Source organism: Nycticebus coucang, chromosome 11 (assembly GCF_027406575.1).
Source record: "Nycticebus coucang isolate mNycCou1 chromosome 11, mNycCou1.pri, whole genome shotgun sequence".
Classification (NCBI taxonomy): Eukaryota; Metazoa; Chordata; class Mammalia; order Primates; family Lorisidae; genus Nycticebus; species Nycticebus coucang.
This window is the reverse complement of record NC_069790.1, coordinates 31,418,715-31,441,170: the sequence shown is the minus strand read 5'-3', so window position 1 is coordinate 31,441,170 and position 22,456 is coordinate 31,418,715. Positions and strand designations below refer to the sequence as shown.

Below are 22,456 nucleotides of genomic sequence, written 5' to 3'. Positions count from 1 at the left end.
TCTTAGTTGTAGTTTTGCTCCAATGGTCTTCAGTACTTGACCTAGGCTGATGCAGTGGACCCTATCTAGGACATTCCCTATGTTGTCTCATTCTCACGACAGAGGGAATAGAAAAAGAACTGTTGGGAACATATAGTGTGTCTTAAACTAATATCTGGCATATAGCATTTCTGCTCATAGGAAGATAATCTCTTATTGTAGCCAGAATTTCTTTCTCTGCCAAGTTCTTGGTCTCGAAGTTCAAGAATGAATCCACGAATCACATGAGTAAGTGAAAGGACAAAATTTATTGATAGAAAGTTAGATAAAGAAACCTTGCCTTTTTCCGCCATCTTTCTGTGCCGCCATAATGGTGCGCATGAATGTCCTAGCTGATGCTCTTAAGAGCATCAACAATGCCGAAAAGAGAGGCAAATGCCAGGTTCTTATAAGGCCATGCTCCAAAGTCATCCTCCGGTTTCTAACTGTGATGATGAAGCATGGTTACATTGGCGAATTTGAAATCATCGATGATCACAGAGCTCGGAAAATTGTTGTGAACCTCACAGGCAGGTTAAACAAGTGTGGAGTGATCAGCCCAAGGTTTGATGTGCAACTCAAAGATCTAGAAAAATGGCAGAATAATCTGCTCCCATCCCGCCAGTTTGGTTTCATTGTACTGACAACTTCAGCTGGCATCATGGACCACCAAGAAGCAAGGAGAAAACACACAGGAGCGAAAATCCTGGGATTCTTTTTCTAGGGATGTAATACATACTGAAAAATAAAATGCCTCAGTGGACTCTGACAAAAAAAAAAAAAAAGAAACCTCTGCAGTGATGAAGGGGATAACCCAAGTGAGAAGCCCATGTGGGCCTTGGTTGAGGGATTTATATACTGCTTTTTCTATCCTGCAGGCAGGGGGGTTTGGGGAGATGGAATATATGAGTGGAACAAGTAACAATCAGCCAGGGGCCTATGGGCAGAAATTAATTTCAAAACTGTCTCTGTGTAGGAATACAGTCCTGCCTGAAGCATGTCCCTCTGCTCTGGGAGAGACAGTACAGATGAGATATTGGTCAGGTTGTTTTGTAGGAGTATGTTTGTTCAGAGAATGTAGGCTGTAAAGAGCCTGTTTGTGCCTAGAGATGGAGTCTGCAATGAGATTGATTTCTAAGCTCATGTAGACTTAGAAAATGGGGTGGGGACCAGGAGCAGGTGCGGTGGCTCACACCTATAATCACGCTTGGCACTCTGGGAGGCTGAGGTGAGCTCACAAATTCAAGACCAAGTGTGGTCTTGAGGTGTGAGCCACCTCGCCCAGCCAATATTACAAGACTTTATATGACTTTATATGTACATTTTAGAAAATGGAAGATCTATGCATGAGCAAAAACTATATGAACTCCATATCACCTAGAAGAGTGGGTCTAGAACTTAAGATCAAAGTTTCTACAGTTCCACGGATGGCTCCTATGGGCCCAAGCACCATCTCACTGAGATTTTTCTCTGTTAACTATTATGGCCTCATCCCAGACACTATTCTCAGTTAACTTTTCATTTCTTTATAAATCATATTTTCTAGATTTTTAGTCATTTTTATTACCCACCACTGAGCCTGGTCAACTCTTCCCTTGGACATCAAGGCTCACAGAAGGCAATAAAAGTATGTATCCAGCATATAAACAAAAATATGCTCCTTGCCACAAGGTTTTTATATTAAAATTAAGGCTATTTCTCAAGCTTCACATATGCAGATTTATGTAAATCCCATGCAGGAACTTCAAAGAGGCACCCTCTTCTTAAGTAACTTGTCACTTTTCTCAGGATTTAAAACATGCAAGGGAACAGGGTCAGGTTCATTTTCTATTCCTCTTTCTTAGAGACAACTGATCTTTTTAGTACCTTGTATGGTTCAGTCAACTTCTCTGTTGTGGAATGTGAAATTTCTACATAAGATTGTGGGAAACTTTTTTTTTTTTTTTTGCTTCAAGTCTGTACAAACAAGGTGATAGGTCTCTGCATGCTACTGTTGCTAAATTAGGAGCAAAGAAAAAGAAAAAAGAAAGACTGATTTAAGCAACATATTTAAGATGCTGCTTGTGTGAAATGTCAAGGAGATTCACGTCTTGCCTTGTCTATCATCAGCCAATCAATGACACTTGAACCTGGGTTGACCAGGTCAACTTGCTACCATTGCTACCAAGTGGGAGAGGCATTGCATAGGTCATCTCTCAGAATGACAATTACTATGTGGAGCTATGGTAATTTCACAAGCCCTAGTCATTGTCTTGCTTAGCAAGAGGCTTCTGATGCTCCCACAGCTAAATACCAGCTCACTCAGATCTTAACACAAGGCCTTTGGGAAACAAAAAGGCCTTTGGGATGTCAACTCCCTGGTGACCCAGGTCTGATCAGAATTAAATTTCACTCTACTTAGAACAAGTTCTTTTGGGGGGTGGGGGTGAGGAGAGGAGGAAAGATATAGTAAATGAAGTCTTTGAGAGAACTGTGTTCTTTTGCATATTAATGAATATGAATATGAATACAGTCAATAGATAAAATTCTGCCATCTTCTTCCCATACCCATACATCCTAGTGACATTTATATGGGGGGGTGGGGGTGTTACTCACACTAGAATGTCGTCATAAGATAGAAATCCATCATATTCCTGTTTAGGATCAATACTATATATTTACTGTTAATTTTTTATCCTTTCATATGTATACTTGTTGTACCCTGTAATCCTTAAATTTGCTCTGGAGATTTGGAGATTTCTTCAAATCCCCAGGATCAAAAGCCTTAAAATTTTTGTTTGCATTTACATGCAAAGCTTACAAAGTTCTCAAGAAGGAAATGGCAGTAAGAGCATTCTTCAAACCCTTGTTAATTCTTAACTGTCAAAGCCTGATGGTAAAATCTCAGAGATTTGTTTTAACAGGGGAAAAAACATGACATTAATTTTTAGTTTTCTTAAACTCATTGGTGAACAGAACAATATTTTTTCTCATCAGTTCACTTAAAGTATAAAGTATAAATGTTAGTCAAAGCTAAAATTGCATATAAAAACATCTACTTGTTTTCTCTCTCTGAAAGTTGGATGTAGATCCTGCCTTGAGGATCATAATTAAGGCAAACGAAGTGGAGAAACTGGTATTTTAGGTACATTATTTTAAATTGCTCAAGTTCTCAAAGAAACTTTCTGTAACAGCCGTTACTTTGATCATCCTAATACTGTTGAAAAACAATACATAAAATTAGACTACTGTATATGCCCAAAATTAGCAATGAGCTGAAAGATGGCAATATAATCACATTTTTCAATCTGCCTGTCTCACTTCAGGATAACTTAATGAAACCATCTGAAAACACAATGCTAAACCAATTCAATAAAAAGACATCTGTTCAGCATTTGAGAGCACAAGTTTGAGTACACTAAAAATATACGCGTTCATTAATATATTATTGTAAAAATTATCATTGTATTTCTATAAAATAAAACTGAATTAGACATTTACAAAAGCAATTAAAATTCACTTCAATGTCTGACTTTTTAAATAACATTTTTAAAACCTCATTTGTTTGATAAAAGATAAGAATTATTTTATGAATACCTTTCAAAAAAACCTCAGACTTTTTATTAAGTCTAGCATTAGAGCTCACATTTGATTTATACCCCCACTCATGAACCTAGATAAGAACCTGCTTCAGAACCAGCAGGACGTTCACAATAACTGACCATCTTCCACCTCAAGATAGTCAAAGATAATGACGGCTCTACCTTTTTTTTTTTAATCTGTAGACTAAGTTATTTAAAAAATTAATACTACCAAAAATAGCATGAAGATGATTTTTTAAAAATGTTTTGGTTCTTTTTTTAAAAAAAAGAACAGAATGCTCAGAAATATTTACTTTCATATAGGAGGTAATAAAAAGTGACAGAATTTTGCCTAGTTTCCTTTCGAATGTTTCCTGTATGTAATAGATAGTACATAGTCTAACATTTCCCATTTTACATTTCCCGGAGAGATTAAATCAGTGCAATTTCGTGCCTACAGATTTTTAGTTTCTAACATTAAATGACTAAATGGTCAGTGACAACAGTTCTAAATTGTGCTTTTAGAAAGAATAACTGTCAAAAAAAAACTCATTCAGCAGCTTACTTTCTGTGCGAACATTTCTCATTTATTTTCCTTATGTTTTTTAAAAACTGTTCATTACAATTAGTAGAAATATTTTAATCATTTCTATTTGTTTTTCTCTGATTGCCCTGAGCAGGACATTATTCTTGGAAATGCCAGTCAGGGAAAGGGAGCACATCCAGGAATATAACCACAATGATTTGATATAACCACAGGTATTTTAAGTGAGTACATGTAGACACAGAACATTTCTTAAAAGCAGTGTGAATATTAGTCTTCTCCAAATTTGCAATTTTAAATTAAGATGCTATTAAAAATTTTCAGACCAATTTCCTTAGCTATTTTTCTTTTCTTTTTTTTTTATTGAGACAGAGTCTCACTTGGTCACTCTTGGTAGAGTACCATGGTGTCACAGTTCACAGAAATCTCAAACTCTTAGGCTGAAGCGATCCTCAGCCTCTCAAGTAGCTGGGACTACAGGCTACAGGCTACAGGCTACAGGCTACACCCACCACAACACCCGGCTATTTTTTTAGAGACAGGGTCTGGCTCTGGTTTAGGCTGGTCTCGAACTATGAGCTCAGGCAATACACCCACCTTGATCTCCCATGCTGGGATTATATGCGTGAGCCACTGTGCCGGCCTCCTTAGCTACTTTTGTATTTTAAAATTCTCTGTAGGATGAAGGGTTAGGGAGAAGTCACACACAAACTCTAAAAATGCTGATAATTTTAATGCCAATTACTCTTTTCTTACAGAATTTGCTGTAACCCATATATACTCTTCTCTATGAAAAGGTAATGACACTGATTTAAACAGTAGGCCTGGAGCAGTGGCTCACCCCTGTAATCCTAGCACTCTGGGAGGCAGAGCCAGGTGGATTGTTTGAGCTCAGGAGTTTGAGACAATCCAGCCTAAGCCAGAGGAGACCCTGTCTCTAAAAATAGTTGGATGTTGTGTTGGGCTACTAGGGAGACTAAAGCAAGAGGATCATTGAGCCCAAGAATTTGAGGTCACTATGAGCTATGACACCACAGCACTCTCAAACTCCTCAGCTCAAGTGTTCCTCTTGTCTCAGTCTTCCGAGTAGTTGGGACTATAGGCACCCACCACAATGCCCAGCTATTTTTAGAGACAAGTATCTCGCTCTTGCTCAGCCTGGTCTCAAACTCCTGAGCTCAAGCAATCCATCCTCTCACCCTCCCAGACTGCTGAGATTACAGGCATGAGGCCATAGGCCCAGCCTCATAAGAAAATATTTTTCAGTATTTTTAATTCTTCAGAACCAATCAGACATTAAATTTCTACTGGTGCTTTTAAGGAAATGCAAAGAAAAGACCCTCTTCTCCATATCTCTACAGTTCAATGATATTTTAGTTACATAATACTATCTTATATAAGATCAGAATTCCTGAAATTTGAATAAATTATGTGTAATTTAGTTTCAGCATTAGCTCAATTTTAATGTTTTATAATCTTTGAAAATCAACTGTTGATACAGTTACTCTCAATCATATGACTCCTTTCATTACCAGAACGCTATTTCCTAAGTGCCTCTTAAAGCTGAAATTAGTAATAAAATGCTCCTTAAAAGTTTGATAGTTAGTATTCCAGTAAAATTTCTCATTTTCCACTATCACTTTAATGTATTTCTTTTTTTATTAATATTAAATCATAGCTGTGTACATTAATGCGATCATGGGGTACCATACATTGGTTTTATAAACAGTTTGACACATTTTCATCACACTGGTTAACATAGCCTTCCTGGCATTTTCTTAGTTATTGTGTTAAGACAATTATATTCTACATTTACTAAGTTTCACATGTACCCTTGTAAGATGCACCGCAGGTGTAATCCCACCAATCACCCTCCCTCTGCCCATCCTCCTTAATGTATTTTTTGAGATGCTACATCCAATTGATACTATCACTCTCCTTGTACCACAATGCTTGAAATTCTTCTCCAATGAGCCATAAAATTTATCACATACTTTCATGTAGCTCAAGATTGTGAAGACGCCAAATAGTTTTAAGTATCAATCAAGCACACCAAAGTTTGGTTCACAGAAATACACCATAGCACAATTTCTAGAATGAGTTCAAGAACTTAATTGTCAGACCTCATATGATAACAGCTCTGATGGCCATTACAGAAAAAGAGCTCCAAAATGCTTTGAAGGGTGGACTTCACACTGGTATTGGTGCACAGCTTTCCAAGGGGAGTACTCAAAATGATCATAGTGATATTCAACAAGGAGGTATGTAGTGCTTTGTGAGGATGAGCTCATGGACTTAATTGTCCGATTTTGTACATAGCTCTTAGTGTGCAAGGGGCACAGCCCGGCATGGACATTTTCTAGCTTCATAATTCATGGTAATAAATGATGCCAGTAAGAGGAGCTAAGCAGAAAAACAAAGCATATTTGAGCCTACATGAAACTCAGTTCAGATAGAATATTTTATAATGTAAAATAATTATTGTAAAAGTGGTATTTTAATCACAATGTCTATTTCAAAAAGGGAATCTGATCTTAAAGAAAAATGAGGTGCACCTCTGATTATTTTAAGGGTTAAGTGAGACAATTCATGTAAGAGCCTAAGAATAGTGCCTAACATTTAGTAAATGCTCAAAAATGTTGATTATTACAATTCCTTCCTATAATCTGAGATAAAAAAACAAACATTTCTTTCTCTTAGCTTGCAATGATGAATCTATACATACTTCATTAACTTGTCAGAAAGGCACTTCCATTTCTATCCCCAAAGAGGGTGCTGACATTGAGCTAAAGGAAATCTCAGAAGACAGCCTTCCACAGTAGACCACCAGCATGATCTTTGACTTGCCTTTCCTCTCTTGAGATGACCTCCTTTTCCTGGGTTAAAGTTGAATAGCTGGGCATTAGCTGCTACTTAGAAAAGTGCTGAGTGGCTGATGTGTGCTGTCAGCATTGTCAGAGGCCAGTCAGAGAATGTCTGCATGGCCCTTTCCTTTCCACTTATTATTTGGCAATGACTCATACTGTGATGCTTCAGAAGGTGGGAAAATACAAAGTTCTTTCCAGGCATATCATATATTCACTGAAAATGCCGTCTTCCCAATAGTTTGCTGAATTAGTAGAAACAGTAATGAAATGACAAAGAGAAACCATCTGAAGGGAGGTCTAGTTATTGCCAACAAATTTAAGAGTCATTTTGTTTCCTATTTTCCTGATGACCTGTAGAAGGTTAAATGACACCTTTTCCCATCTGACCAAAAAGCAATAGTCATAATTATTAAATAAAAACTGTAAAAACACATATCTATATCAACAAACAGGTAATAAACTAAATTACCTTTGGGAGTCTTACCTTTGCTCTGACCTAACACAGTTTATGTTCATCGCTGGGCCTGATGGACTTGACTTTCTCCTCCTGCCCTCACCATTTTGAACAAAAAAGTCTTTTGTCCTTACTATTCATATTCGTCTGTGAAAATCTTGGGACATTTTCCAGCAAAAGGAGGAAAAGGCAAACACCCTCAGATCAGACTTATTAATTAAGCTAGGCTAGAGTGCCACAGCCTCATCCTAGCTCACAGCAACTTCAGACTCCTGGGCTCAAGTGATCCTCCTGCCTCAGCCTCCTGAGTAGCTGGAACTACAGGCGCCCACCAAAGCACCCAGTTAATTTTTATATTATTAGTAGAGATGGGGTCTTTCTCTTGCTCAGGCTGGTCTCGAACTCTTCAGCTCAAGCAATCCTTCCACCTTGGCCTCCCAGAGTGCTGGAATTAAGGGCATGAGCCATCATGATGGCCTAAAATCTTTTTCTGTTCTCTCAACAGTGACTTCTATTTTCCTATCACTCGAGCAGCCAAGTCCTTTAGTACTCTGGTTTACCTCTGAGGTATTACTTCTCTTGCTTTTAATTTGATCTTTTGTTTTTATGTTTAGATATAATACGGTCAGAATGAGGTGTGTTTTTATTTTTTAAAACCTCACTGGGAAATGCTCCTAAAGTATCTGAAAAGTGAGACTAACCTTGTTAAAATGATTTCTTCCTTTAAATGGTATGAGGGAGACATCTAAGTATTCGCATCTTAACAAGCAAGAATTACAATATGGATCAAAAACCTAAGACTTGGTCCTCTAAATGAAAATAATGATTTCCTATTATCTGAACAGTTATTACTTACAATGACCAATACAAATATTTTGATTAAGGATTAGATGAAGATAGATAGATAGCTGAGAAAAAGGATGAGAAGATTTGGTCATAAAAGCACTAAAAAAATTTAAAGGTGAGGATTAGAGTTTACACTTCATGATTATCAATTCATAGACATTTGAGTATGGTAAAAGGTTTATGCATAAATTATTATTCTTATAAATATATATGGGGGTTGTATACATTTGTGTGTGTATGAAAAAGTTGAAGAATAGAGTACAAGGGAGAAGTAATGAATAACAAACTTAGAAGGAAAATGTAAACAGAACAATATTTATTATGCCAGTTTAAAGACTCACATCTATTAATATTTCTTGCCCAAGGCTACAAAATTGTTCTCGCTCTCCTGTGATCTTCTAGCCTCAGACAATGAGATTATACATATGCACACAATCATCCAGTGAGACAATTGGGTTACATATGCCATTTTTCTACATCCTCTAGGGCTTCCCACATTGCTTGAAATCTAATAGGAGCAGAATATTATAAAGGAAAATTAGTCTGTACCACCCACTTCAGACTTAATTTCACAAAATGTATTTAAAATACTCCCACAATTTACTTGAGTATCTATGTCCACTAGATAATGAAGAGAATGAATAGTGTATATCAATAAAGAAACCAGAAAAGAAATTGGCACCATAAGCCCTGACTCCTGGTGGAGTCAACAAACTACATGGCAAATCATTACTATCTCTCTGCCCCTGCATGACTAACCTCATGCTGAATCATCTTTCCATAATATACATTACAAAACACTGGATGTATGAACCTTTAAAAAAACAAAATGCCCACTATAGTCTATAGCAGTGGTTCTCAACCTTCCTAATTGCCACGTTGTTACAAATGGAACAAAGGGGTCGCGACATTCTCCAATAAAAGGAACCAGGGCTCTTTGAAAAAATGGCTGATTCTTGTACCAGATCAGGAAATATACAAGAAAAACCTAGAATACTTTATAGTGCTAGAAAGTAAGAAAGTACGCAAATAACCCACAATGATCAAGTATGTCAAAGGGCTGTGGGAGCCAAATGAAAGATTCAACCAAATTCAAAGCTGGGACAATTTGAGCAATAAAATAAAGTGGCTAGGCACAATGGCTCATTTCTGTAATCTCACCAGTTCAGGAAGATAAGGCAGAAGGATTGCTTGAGGCCAGGAGTTCAAGACCAGCCTGGGCAACACAGGGAGACCCTGTCTTTACAAAAAATAAGATAAAAATAAATATAACCTGGGCCCCAAAGCTGCAGATGCTGGTATGGTTGCAGAGAGAAGGGAATGCTTTTACACTATTGGTGGGACTGCAAACTAATACAGCCTCTTTGGAAAGAAGTAAGGAGAATCCTCAAAGAGCTAAAAGTAGACCTTCCATTTGATCCCACAATCCCATTACGAGGCATCTACCCAGGAGAAAAAAAATCATTTTACCATGAAGACATTTGCACTAGAATGTTTATCACAGCTCAATTCACAATCCCCAAGATGTGGAATCAACCCCAGTACCCATCAACCCATGAATGGATTAATAAACTGTGGTATATATGTATCATTACTACTATTCAGCCATAAAAAGATGGAGACTTTACAACTTTTGCTTTACTTTTACAACTTTACAACCTGGATGGAGATGAAGAAAAATCTCATTAGTAAAGTGAGAGAATGGAAAGAATGGAAAAGCAACCATCCAATCAATGCCCTTAATACTAATTAATATAAACTACTAGGTCAGCGGTTCTCAACCTTCCCAATGCCGCAGTCCTTTAATACAGTTCCTGTGAGTTGTGACCCACAGGTTGAGAACCGGTGACCTAGGTGAACAACTATACACCCACAAGGACAAAAACACAATTAAATTCAAGGGAGGTGAGGGGAGGAAGGAGGAGGATTCGTGAGCTCTCACCTAAAAGGCACAACGTAAGAGTACATGGCATACCTTCTGGGTAAAGGGCTCATGTACAACTTGGACTTTACCTACAAACACAGTGTAACCTAAGTGTTTATAACCTCATATTAATCTGGAAAAAAATAATTAGCTGGACCTGAAAGCACACACTTGTAGTTCCAACTACTGAAGAGCCTGAGGCAGGATCAGTCAGTTGAGCCCAAAAGTTTGAGGTTGCGGCAAGCTGTAATCATGCCACTGCACTCCAGCCTGTGTGACAGAGCAAGACCTTGTCTTGATAAAGTAAAATAAATTACATGTAACATAAAATTTAGTACTTTATTTTACCACAGTTCAGTGGTATTAAAAGCATTTATAATGTGACAGAGCAAAACTCTGTCTCTAAAAATAAATAAAATAAAATTTTTTTAAAATAAAATGAAGTACTACTTTGATTTATGACCAATAAAATAAAGTAAGTATGTTTAAGTCTATACTGATTTAAATAAATGATTAAATAAAGGAGACCAGACAATCTGATTAGAAGAATTCCCAGTAATTTATGTTAAGTACCCCTCCTTCAAAGAAGTGGAGCATAATTCCCCATTCCTTAAGTGTGGGTTTTACACAATGCCTTTCCTTCAGAGAGTACAGTGTGGAATGGGGGAAAGATAGTCTAACTCCACAGTAGAGAAACTTGAAGGGATCCGGTACCGTGGCTCATGCCTGTAATCCCAGCACTTGGGAGGCCGAAGCGGGTAGATTGCCTGAGCTCACATGCTCGAGACCAATCTGAGCCAGACAGAGACCCTGTCTCTAAAAATAGCTGGCGGTCTATAAAACCAGTGTATGGTGCCCCATGATGGCATTAATGTACACAGCTATGATTTAATTAAAAAAAAAAAAAAAACAGCTGGGCATTGTGGCAGGCGCCTGTAGTCCCAGCTACTCAGGAGGCTGAGGCAAGAGAATCACTTGAGCCCAAGAGTTTGAGGTTGCTGTGAGCTGTGACTCCACAGCACTCTACCAAAGGCAACATAGTGAGACTCTGTCTCAAAAAAAAAAAAAAAAAACCTGATAAACACTACCTCAGGAGATAAAGACTATCCTTAACTGTGATAGCATGTTGATATTATGTACTTTGATATAATGTGATACAAATTATACCTGTGTGGTCTCCTGTTGAGCATTTGACAATGTGTCAGAAGGAGGAGTATTGACTTTGGGTGACCCCGGATCACCAAGCCATTATAATGATGATGGCTGGATCTTGGGAGCAGATGATAAAGACTACTTGGTAGGTAGTGTCTATAGTGTGGATATGTGGGACAAAGGGATGATTCACGTCCCAGACAGGATGCAGCGGGACAGAGTGAGATTTCATCAGAAACTCAGCAACTCAGAATGATTGTGCAATTTAAAACTTATGAATTATTTCTAGAATTTTCCATTTAATATTTTTGGACTGCAATTGACTGCAGGGAACTGAAACCATGGGAAGCAAAACTATGGCTAAGGGGGCTATTGTACTGAACAGAGGAAATTGGTTACACGATGGTCTGAAATAAGCAGAAAGCTGCTGCACCACCTCCCATGGGAGGAGGCAGTGTTAACTTTCACTGCTGCCGAGAGGGAGTGAGAGAGATACAAGGGTTTCTTCCTTCCTCTTGTCCTCTAGTATCCCACTTCCATTCAGAAGCCCAGGAAACCCGGCCTGCAGGGAGTCTGCCCTTTTGGAATATAGGCTAAGAGAAGGAAAGATGGGGAATGAATAGAGATCAATCAGGTTTACACAATAAGCTTCATGTACAATTAAGTCTGGGTAGAACCAGCAGATTGATGAGGTATTTTTATTTGGAATTTTCAAAACCTTTTTTATTGGGCAGTGCCTGTGGCTCAAAGGGGTAGGGCGCCAGCCCCATATGCCGGAGGTGGTGGGTTCAAACCCAGCCCCGGCCAAAAACTGCAAAAAAAAAAAAGAGTTTAAAAAAAAACCTTTTTTATTAGCACTTTCTGTGGTAAACATGAGTGTTCATTCCCATTTTGTAATTGGAAGGTTAAAATATGGAGAGCTGTTTGTATGAGATCTCAAAGAATGTCAACCACAAAGCTGGAGAGAGGAAAAGTATCTGTTTTATTTGCAGCACTATTTTCTGTTGTTTCATCTTTTCTCCATTTTAACTATGCACAGGGTCACTGACAAAGTTGAAACAGAAACTGGGAGTATAGTATCTGGTCCAGTAAAACTGTTCCTCTGCCAAAGTTAACTTTGAAAGAGAGTGGTTTGACTGTTTCCTGCAAAGTCAAGATTTGCTCTGAACAAAACTATAGGTCCACACATTCTAACAAAGAAAACAAATAAATACAAACAGAAGAGCCAATATTTTATAGTTTCGGTTGATGCTCAGTCACTTTGGAGGCAGGCAGCCAAGACTCAAAAGGGAACAGGCCACAAATAATTAGGCAGAAAAATGAAATAAACATTTAGCAACTTTTGAGACTATATCTTGTCTTACTGATATTCTTATGGCATTTTAGAGGGTATGTCTATTACTAAAAGTCCCCTAAAAATTGAGTAGACCCCAGAGAACACAACAGCTTCTCACTATATGTCTCATGTTACTAATCAATTGGATTCTGGCTGTCCCAGTGATACTCTGGGAATCCTGCGAAAATTCAAAAGCTCCTTTAGTTTGGGTTGGAACAGCAGGTCTCAGACTACTCCTCTTGTCTGCAGCCTGCTGCTTCTGCTCTCCTTCAGACTCAGGAGAGCAGCACAAAGGAGAAGTTTATTGTTCCAAGGACACTGCAATACTGTAAATTCATGGTACAGCTTTGAAAGACTATTAGCTTCCTGGAGTGCTAAACCAGGGAGTGGGGAGTAGTGGTGGTAGTAAGAAACTAACCTCTATGAAGACAGGGAGCATGTTTACACTTTCTATTTTCTCTTTGTCAAATAATATGTATCTATTTCTGAAAGAACTTTAAATTAACAGTGATTATAGCAAGGTTGTAGGATACAAGGTTAATATACGAAAGCCAACTGCTTTTCTATACACCCGTAATGAATGAGTGAAATTTGAATTCAAACACAATACCATTTACATTTGCATCCCCAAAATGAAATATTTAAGTATAAATCTAACAAAATGTATAAGATCTATATGAGAAAAACTATAAAACTCTGATGAAGGGTGGCACCTGGTGGCTCAAAGGAGTAGGGTGCTGGCCCCATATGCCATAGGTGGCAGGTTCAAACCCACCCCTGGCCAAAACCTGCAAAAAAAAAAACAAAAAAAACCAACTCCGATGAAATAAATCAAAGAACTGAGTAAATGGAGAAATATTCCATTTTCAGAGATAGCAAAAGTGAACTTTTTTATACTGATTATCATCAGTATGTAAAACTCAATGTTTTCAAGATGTCACTTCCTCCAAACTTGATCTATAGATTCCATGCAATCCCAATGAGAATCTTAGAAAGTTATTTTGTGGATATTGGCAAACTGATTCTAAAGTTTATACAGAGAGGCAAGAGACCTAAAATAGCCAACATAATATTGAAGAAAAAGAACAAAGTTGGATAACTGATACTACCAGACTTTGAGATTTACTATAAAGCTACATAATCGAAACGGTATGGTATTGGTGAAAGAACAAATAGATCAATGGAATAGAAACCCAGAAATAGACCCCCCATGTAAACATAGTCAAGTCATCTTTGATGGAGAAGGAAAGGCAATACAGTGAAAGAAGATATCTTTCCAACAAATGATGCAGGAACAGCTAAATATCCACATGCCAAATAATGAATATAGACAATAGATCTTACACTCTTCACTAAAATTAACTCCAAATGGATCACAGGCCTAAATGTAAAATGCATAACTAAAAAATTCTTAGAAGGTAACATAGGAGAAAATGTAGATAATCATAGGTTTGGCGATGACTTTTTAAGTATGACACCAAAGCCATTATCCCTGAAACAAAGAACTGATAAGCTAGTCTTCATTAAAGTTAAAATTTTCTGCTTTGTGAAAGACACTTTCAAAAGAACAAGAAAATATTTCCATAAGACATATCTGATAAAAGACTAATATCCAAAGCATACATAAGAAAACAATCAATTAAAAAATGGGCCAAAGACCCTAACAGACACCTCACCAGTGAAGATAATAAAGACAGCAAATAAGTATATGAAAAGATGAAGAATATAATTGTAATGGATGTGTTAATCAGTTCAATGTAAGCATTTCACATTGTATATCAAATCAGTACACTTAATCCCATAAATGCATCAATGTACACAGTTATGATTGAATAAAAACAAGATAATAAAAAGAAAAAAAAGAAAAGGTGCTCCACACCATATATCATCAGGGAAATGCAAATTAAAACAACAACGAAATACCACTATGCGCCTATCAGAACAGCCAAAATCCAGGACACTGATAACACCAAATGCTAACAAGGATGTGGAGCAACATGAATTCTCATTCCCTGACAGTGAGAATGCAAAATAGTACCGCCACTTTGGAAGACAGTTTAGCAGCTTCTTACAAAATTAAACACAATCTACAATCCAGCAGCAATCATGCTCCTTGGTACTTACCCAAAGGAGGTAAAAACTTGTGGTCCACACAAAAACTGGCCCATGGATGTTTATTGCAGCTTTATTAATAATTGCCAAAACCTGAAAGCAACTAAGATGTCTTTAGTAGATGAATGAATAAATAAACTGTGGTACACTTAGATGATGGACTAAAACCCAGCACTAAAAAGAAATAAGCTATCAAGCCATAAAAAAGACATATTTTAAAAAGATATTTAAATGCACATTACATGAAATAGACAAATCTGAAAAGGCTACATACTTTATGATTCCAACTATATGGCAATCTAGAAAAAGTTATACCATGGAGACAGTTAAAAGATCAGTAATTTTCAGGGGTTAATGGGGAGGGAGGGATGAATAGGCAAAGCACAAAGGATGTTTAAGGCAGTGAACATACGCTGTGTGATACTATAATGGTAGAAACACGTCATTTTACATTTTCCCCAAACGATAGAATGTCCAACAACAAGGGAGAACCCCAATGTAAACAGACTTGGGGTGATAATGATGTGTCAATGTAGGTTCATCAATTGTAACAAGTGTACTTTTTGGTACTGCTGATCATGGGGGAAACTACATGTATGTATAGAGGCAGGAGTTACATGGGAAATCTCTGTACCTTCCTCTCAATTTTGTAATGAACCGAAAACTACTCTTAAAGAATTAAGTTTTTATTTAAAAAAATGAAATTACAGCAGTGTCCCAACCCCAAATTGTAATGCCGATCTAATATAATTAGAACACTGTTACTCCAAATTTAGTCTTCTCAAAATAGTATACTCAGAACATAAAATTTAGAGAGAAAATGATGATGAGGTTTATGCTTCCCAAGATATTTTTCAATTTTACTTCAGAACTACTAAACCAGTGGTTCTCAACCTTCCTAATGCTGTGGGCCTTTAATACAATTCCTGTGGGTCGTGACAGGTTGAGAACCACTGCACTAAACACTAGTGCAAATTCTACAGGACTTTGGCTCCACAGATGGAGGTAGGTAGCAATCCCGCTGAGTGCAAGAATTCATTCAAATTAAATTAAAGTGAAGCACCCAGGTTTTCCACCTTATTATGTACAGTTATAGATTAATTTTATTTGATATAGCTAACAGTAATTTTTTTTATGTTTATCAATGTCATTCTTCCTGTTTTTATAAAACTCATCTAGTTGCAAATCAACTGCTTTAACAAGTGATTGTTAAACTGAACAATTAAACTGAAACCAAAAGTAAACTGTCTTTGAACTTAAAATAAAATCTTTATTAATAAATGTCCTTTGAAAGGATATAAAAATCACCACTGCTTCATTATCTTCTTTTTCTGGGGAACTTCCTAAAATGAATAACAGCCTGACTTGCATTTGCAAACAGGAAACTATATCTGCAAGCTATACCAAGAGCAATGCTTAGTTATTAGGCCAGTTGCTTAAACATATTTTAGAACATGCATTACTTCAGCATTGCAATATTGGCTAAAAGAGCTTTAATATGCAAGACAGGATGTAAGATGCTTAGCTGATCCAAATGCCAGTCTATGGATTTGAAAGACTAAAGATCACATCACCAGAAGGTTGACAGAAGTGACACTTTGCAGAGTGCCAATGATTTATGCCAATGTCTTGCTTGATGATACTGTTATAGACAGCACTGTCATTAAAAAGCCCCTGCTGACTTCCTTCCACATTTATGGTGCACAAATTATAGGTGAGCCCAAAGATCGAACCCTCCCTGCCTTTTGGATTTCAACTATCATGTTACTTCTCATTTAGATTAGTTATTGCATGTACCTTCCTTCTTTCTACCTGTTTCTTATTTTCTCTATAAACAGCAATGAGAAGGTAAGGAATAAAATTTATCCTGCTAAAAAAAATTAAAAGTTATAAACATATCCCCAGGGAGCTTCTATAACCATAAACTGGAAGGAAGTCTGCTCTTATTATGAAAAACAACAACAATAACAAAAACTTCCAAACACAGGTTTTAAAGAACATTATTGAAAGCAAAGCTCTGGAGTAAACTGTCAGGATTACTACAGATTATCTTTTCTTAGTGTGTGGTACCTGAGCATTTCCAAAACAACTTCTAAAACAGCGAGTTTATCCTCTGAAATGCTTAATTTAAAATTTTTTCTGCTAAACTTCACCCTCAAATATACAAGTATTTGTTGTGTTAGAGTTTTAGAAATACAGCAGTTCCCTTACTTGAGGGGGATATGTTCCAAGATCCATCTATCTGTAGATATCTGAAACCACAGAGTACCGAGCCCCATACATACTAGGTTTTTTCCTATATATATGCATAAACCTATAATAAAGTTTAATTTATAAATTAGGCACGGTAAGAGATTAACAATAATAAAAAATAATAATAAAATAGAACAATTATAACCAGCATCACTACTCCTGCACTTTGGGGCCATTATGAAGTAAACCAAGAGTTCCTTGAACACAAGTCCTGCAATACAATACAACAGTCGATTTGATAACCAAGATGGTTAAAAGTGACTGATGGGCAGGTAATAGATACTGGTGGACCACCTGGACAAAGGGCTGGATGGAGCAGTGCCAGATTTCATCAGCTACTTAGAATGGCATGCAATCAAAAACTAAAGAATTATTTATTTCTGAAAGTTTTCCATTTAATATTTTCTGACCTCAGTTGACCTCAGGTAATTGAAACCACAGAAAATAAAACTGTGGATAAGAGGGGACTACTGTACTCTGAAGGCAATTTTTAAATGGTATTTTCTAAAATTTTATTTACAGAGACCAATCATTTTATCTTATACCTAGAAAAAAAAATACTCCAACTTTTGGGAACTCTCCTTAATTTACTAAATTGAAGCTGAGAGGAAAGGAACTGTTGTTTCTTTTTAACAAGTATTACAATGACCATCAGCTATTTTTCTGAAAAAAATCTCTGACAAGCCCCAAAACATTTATATGTGCTTCCTTTGTTTGAAATGACTACTTTTTGTTTCTTTATATCTTTATCTAACAGGAAAGTAGATGATTTTGAAAACACAGTATGAAAAGAGGCTGGCCCAGAAGATTTAATTGCAACTCTATTTCTATTTAGACTTTCTAGTGTTGGTGCTTGGTAGCATTCTTTCCTTAGTGTGTTATTAAATAAATATAGACTTAGACCAATTTAAATTCATATAATATGTTAAAAACAAAATTTTTCTAAATGAAAACCATCAAAGATGAAATTTATGTTGAAAACTAAATTTTGATAAGAATTTCTTACAAAAAAAGATGAAATAGAGAGGTCAACGTAAGATAACCACACAATAGCATTAAATCAAGATTTATTGTTTAGAAAAGCAACCACATTGAGAATTAAAATACACATTCCCGGCTGTATACTGGAGACAATAAAGGCTAACAGCAAGGAGTAAAGAAAATAAATCTTCAGCCAAATGGATTGGGGTTTAAGAAAAGTGCAATGGCCCAAGGATAGAAATGCCCTGTGAAAAGCTGAGACACCTAACAGCCTGCTGACTGGCTGTGTGTATCAGAGGTAGGGCAGGTTGACCGGCGTGTTGTAAGAGTGATGGCAGCAGAGGCAAATAAATGTCAAATGGTGACTCTAAAATAAGTGTCACTAAATAGTACATTAATATACTACATAGCCTCTTTATTTAAAAAACAGTTAAATGTAACACATAAAGCTAAAGTTCACTTTAACACTTTGTATGCTCCAGACCTTTTAAAAACCATTTACGTATTAAAAATGGACTAAATACCAATCAATAGAGAAGACTGGCTAAACAGACTATGGTATATACATGCCAGGAAGTAATATACAACTTTAGAAATGATGTCAATTTTTTTATACACTAACATAGTAAGATCTCTAAGACATACTGCTGAGTTAAAAACAGATTATAGGCTGGGTACCGTGGTTTATGCCTGTAATCCTAGTATGTTGGGAGGCCGAGGCAGGAGGATCACTTAAGGCCAGGAGTTCAAGATCAGCCTGGGCAACACAGCAAGACAGCTGGGGTGACAGAGTGAGACCCTGTGTCTAACAGACAAACAAATTATAGAATGAGATTTGCTTTATTATACCATTTATGTAAAATATCATTTAAAATGAAATAATATTAATACCCATTCTTAGGACTTCCTGTGAATCATAGCACCTATGTTTGATCCCATCTTTGGCACATAATTATGGCTCCTTTTTTGGCATGTTCTCTAGTGTCATATACTGTAAGTTAATTTTTCATTTATGTGTACTCTATGGAACCTTCCACAGTACCGAGTATGCACACAATAAGCACTCAGTACTATTTGGATAAATACTATTATACCTAACAAGACTGGTGGTAAAGCTATAGTTCTTGCAAGTTTATTTAAATAGTAATGTGAGATTCAGCATAAATTTTATTCAGTTTCTTTTAATAAAAGCAGTAACATTTTTGTTTTAGAACCTTCAAAGTTTTCATAAATACAGACAGGCATCTGCTACCCCACTTCCCACTTACTGATAATTAGCAACCTTTTATAGTATTCAGTAAAAACTTTTTGGTGTTTTTTACTTATTTTCTATGTTGCATATTTACTATATGACCTGGGAAAAAAGAGGACTGGCTTTAAAAATTCTCAGATTGAGGCCAGGCGTAGTGGCTCACGCCTGTAATCCTAGCACTCCGCGAGGCAGAGGCATGTGGATTGCCTGAGCTCAGGAGTTTGAAATCAGCCTGAGCCAGAGTGAGACCCCATCTCTTAAAAATAGCCAGGCATTGTGGCAGGAGCCTGTAGTCCCAGCTACTTGGGAGGCTGAGGCAAGAGGACCACTTGAGACCAAGAGTTTGAGGTTGTTGTGAGCTATGACACCATGACACTCTACCAAGGGTGACAAAGAAAGACTCTGTCTCAAAAAAAAAAAAAAAGAAAGAAAATTCTCAGATTGGTAATTTGTTCCTCCAAGATTTTTTTTCTATGAGTTAAAAGAAAACATATTCTTTACTTTGTCTAAGCTAAGGTATATTTTCATTATATCCATCAGTAAATTGTAGCCAATCTAATATAGAATTTGAATTAAGTCATGGGGTGAGGTTTTTGCTCACAAAAAAAAAAAAGCACAAAAAAACTCACTGGTTTTCCAAAACACCTCAGTTTGCTCCTTATTACTGTAACAATTCATATGTGTAACTATTCTTCTAATTTAAAGGAAGACGAGACAATGAAGTATTTTGTAATTAACATCTATAAAACTTAGTCAATAAATTTTACCTTGTAATAACTGTAGATGATATGAAAACATGAAGTGATTTATTGATAATCCAAAAGGATAATACAGATTACATTAAGTGATAAAATGTTAGTTCTGTTCTAAATGGATCATATGCAAAGGAATCTTTAGAAATAATCCTCAAGTTTATTTTTTCTCTGCTTTTCACAGTGTAACATTATTAGCTACAGTTTGGCCTCCATCTAATTTTCCAGTTGTATTTCCTATTCTTCCCCCACATGCTCGCACCATACCATATTTCTCACTTTCTGAAAACGCCCCACCCCTAAAGAGTCTTGGCATATATTATTTCTTCTGCCTAGAATGCCTTCCCTATTATTTTTTGTTTGTTGTTTCATTTTTTGCAGGTTTTGTTTGTTTGTTTGTTTGGCTGGGCCAGGTTTGAACCTGCTACCTCCGGTGTATGGGGCCGGCACCCTACTCCTTGAGCCACAGGTGCCACCCCCCTATAGTTTTTTTAACAAAGTCACATGGATCCTTTAAGTCCTACCTTTGAGGCTACCATTGCAGCAAAGTCTTCCCTATCTCCACCAAGCAAAATAAGTGACCACATGCTTTGCACTTTTCTCGCCAATAGAATTTACCCTATGATATTGTGTTTACCTGTTTTTAGATACTGAGTTTCTTTACAGCAGTAACTATATAGTTGCATGACATATGTAACTATTTAATTAGTTACATATTCATGTTTCCAGTAACTAAATATAGAACCTACCTCAAATAGGTGCTCATAAAACGTTTGTGGAATTAATGAACTTCTTTTCATGATTCCCTCTTGCCACCCAAAACAGAACCCCATGTAACTGTCTCAGATAACTTGTGTCTGCACAGAAAGAACAAGCCATTCGATGGCTACAGGCAGAGGGCACAGAATGACCCAGCAGGCCAAAGGAGTTAAATGGACTCTATTGGGAAGTCCGTCTCAGCCAGTGTACAGACGTTCGTTCGTAAAAGTTATTTGTTTCTTTCAAAATACAACATTTCTCCATAGCACAAACGGTCTCAGATAGCTGATAGCTTTTACAATGGAAGTTCTTTATTCCAGATTATAAATTGGCATGAAAAGGAAAATGACCTTGGAATATTAATCTAAAAAAGTAAGTTTTCTTTTGCTTGAAAAGAAAATAATAGAGAAAACTAAACTAAGAAAGAGAGCCAAGGAAAAGAATCTCTAATTATCTGGAAATTAAACAAACTATTTCAGCTTCTTAGACCACCTAAGAACAAAATGCAATCAAAATAGCAGATATAGCTCCCCCTTTCTACTTCTTAAGTAGTCCACTCTTTTTAAAAAATTTTAGATTAGGCTCGACGCCCATACCACAGTGGTTACGGCGCAGGCCACATGCACCTAGGCTGGAAGGTTTGAACTTGGCCAGGGCCAGCTAAATAACAATGACAACTGCACCAAAAAAATACCCGGGTGCTGTGGCAGGCACCTGTAGTCCCAGCTACTGGCGAGGCTGAGGCAAAAGAATCTCTTAAGCCCAAGAGTTGAGGTTACTATGAGCTGTGATGTCATAGCATTCTACTGAGGATGACTTAGTGAGACTCTGTCTCAAAAAAAAAAAAATTTTTTTTTCAGATTAATATTCGGTTATAATATTTATAGAATATTAATAGGTAGTCTTCTACACAGGTTCAAAGTAAACCTTTTAGTAGCTTGAGTGCAAACAGGAAGCTAAAAGTTTACTGCCTACTTTATTCTTGCTGTAATTATATAAATTAGAATTATCTTGTCATGCTCAATTAATTAAAGGTCAAAAGACCAGAAAAGGAGGAAAAGAAAAGCATTTGGGGCATAAGCATCTGCCCAGGAATTATCTTACAAGCCAGTTGTTAAAATGACCCGTAATAACCTCCAGACCAGTTTTACCTAGTGCTGCTGAAACGGACTACCATAACTCTAAGACTAGTTTCACTGACTCATGTCACTCAAACCAATCAGCTTGTCCATGCCCAACAACTTCCATAGTGCCAATCAAGTTTTCTTTCAGAATAGTAGGTAACCATTCTCTTTTTAATAAAACCCCAACCTTTTTTCTTTTTTTCAGACATACAGAAAACCATCACAGTCTGTGTACATTCCCCAAATTTCAAATCTATTTTCTCAAATAAAACGTTTTGTTTTGAAACTCTTCTCTGTATGCTATTTGACTTTGACACTGCCTATCAACTATGGGCTCAGATGCTTTGGTCTACTACAAGTGTGTACTAAGAACTTCAGAAACATTTGGGAATTCTGCTCTAATTTAAAAACAAGCATTTAAGAAGCACTTCTAGAAAAAGCATTTCATGAATTCATAGAAAGGAGGTTAGCAGCTGAGTCACAAGCAAGCTGATTTGTGATAAAAACTAATGAAGCTTAAGC

At 36.8% G+C, this 22,456-nt stretch overlaps 1 protein-coding gene across 1 annotated transcript; it reads left to right on the top strand.

The window, feature by feature from the left end:
* The first annotated feature begins 346 nt into the window (after nucleotides 1–346).
* LOC128598842 (40S ribosomal protein S15a-like) lies at nucleotides 347–786 on the top strand. The gene has a single exon (XM_053609640.1). It carries the CDS (start codon nucleotides 350–352, stop codon nucleotides 740–742), a length of 393 nt encoding a protein of 130 aa, XP_053465615.1. The 5' UTR covers nucleotides 347–349; the 3' UTR covers nucleotides 743–786.
* The last annotated feature ends 21,670 nt before the right edge of the window (nucleotides 787–22,456 follow it).

Bases quoted from the DNA above. Each gene is read 5' to 3' on its own strand.
- LOC128598842 (XM_053609640.1), top strand. From the start codon at position 350: ATGGTGCGCATGAATGTCCTAGCTGATGCTCTTAAGAGCATCAACAAT.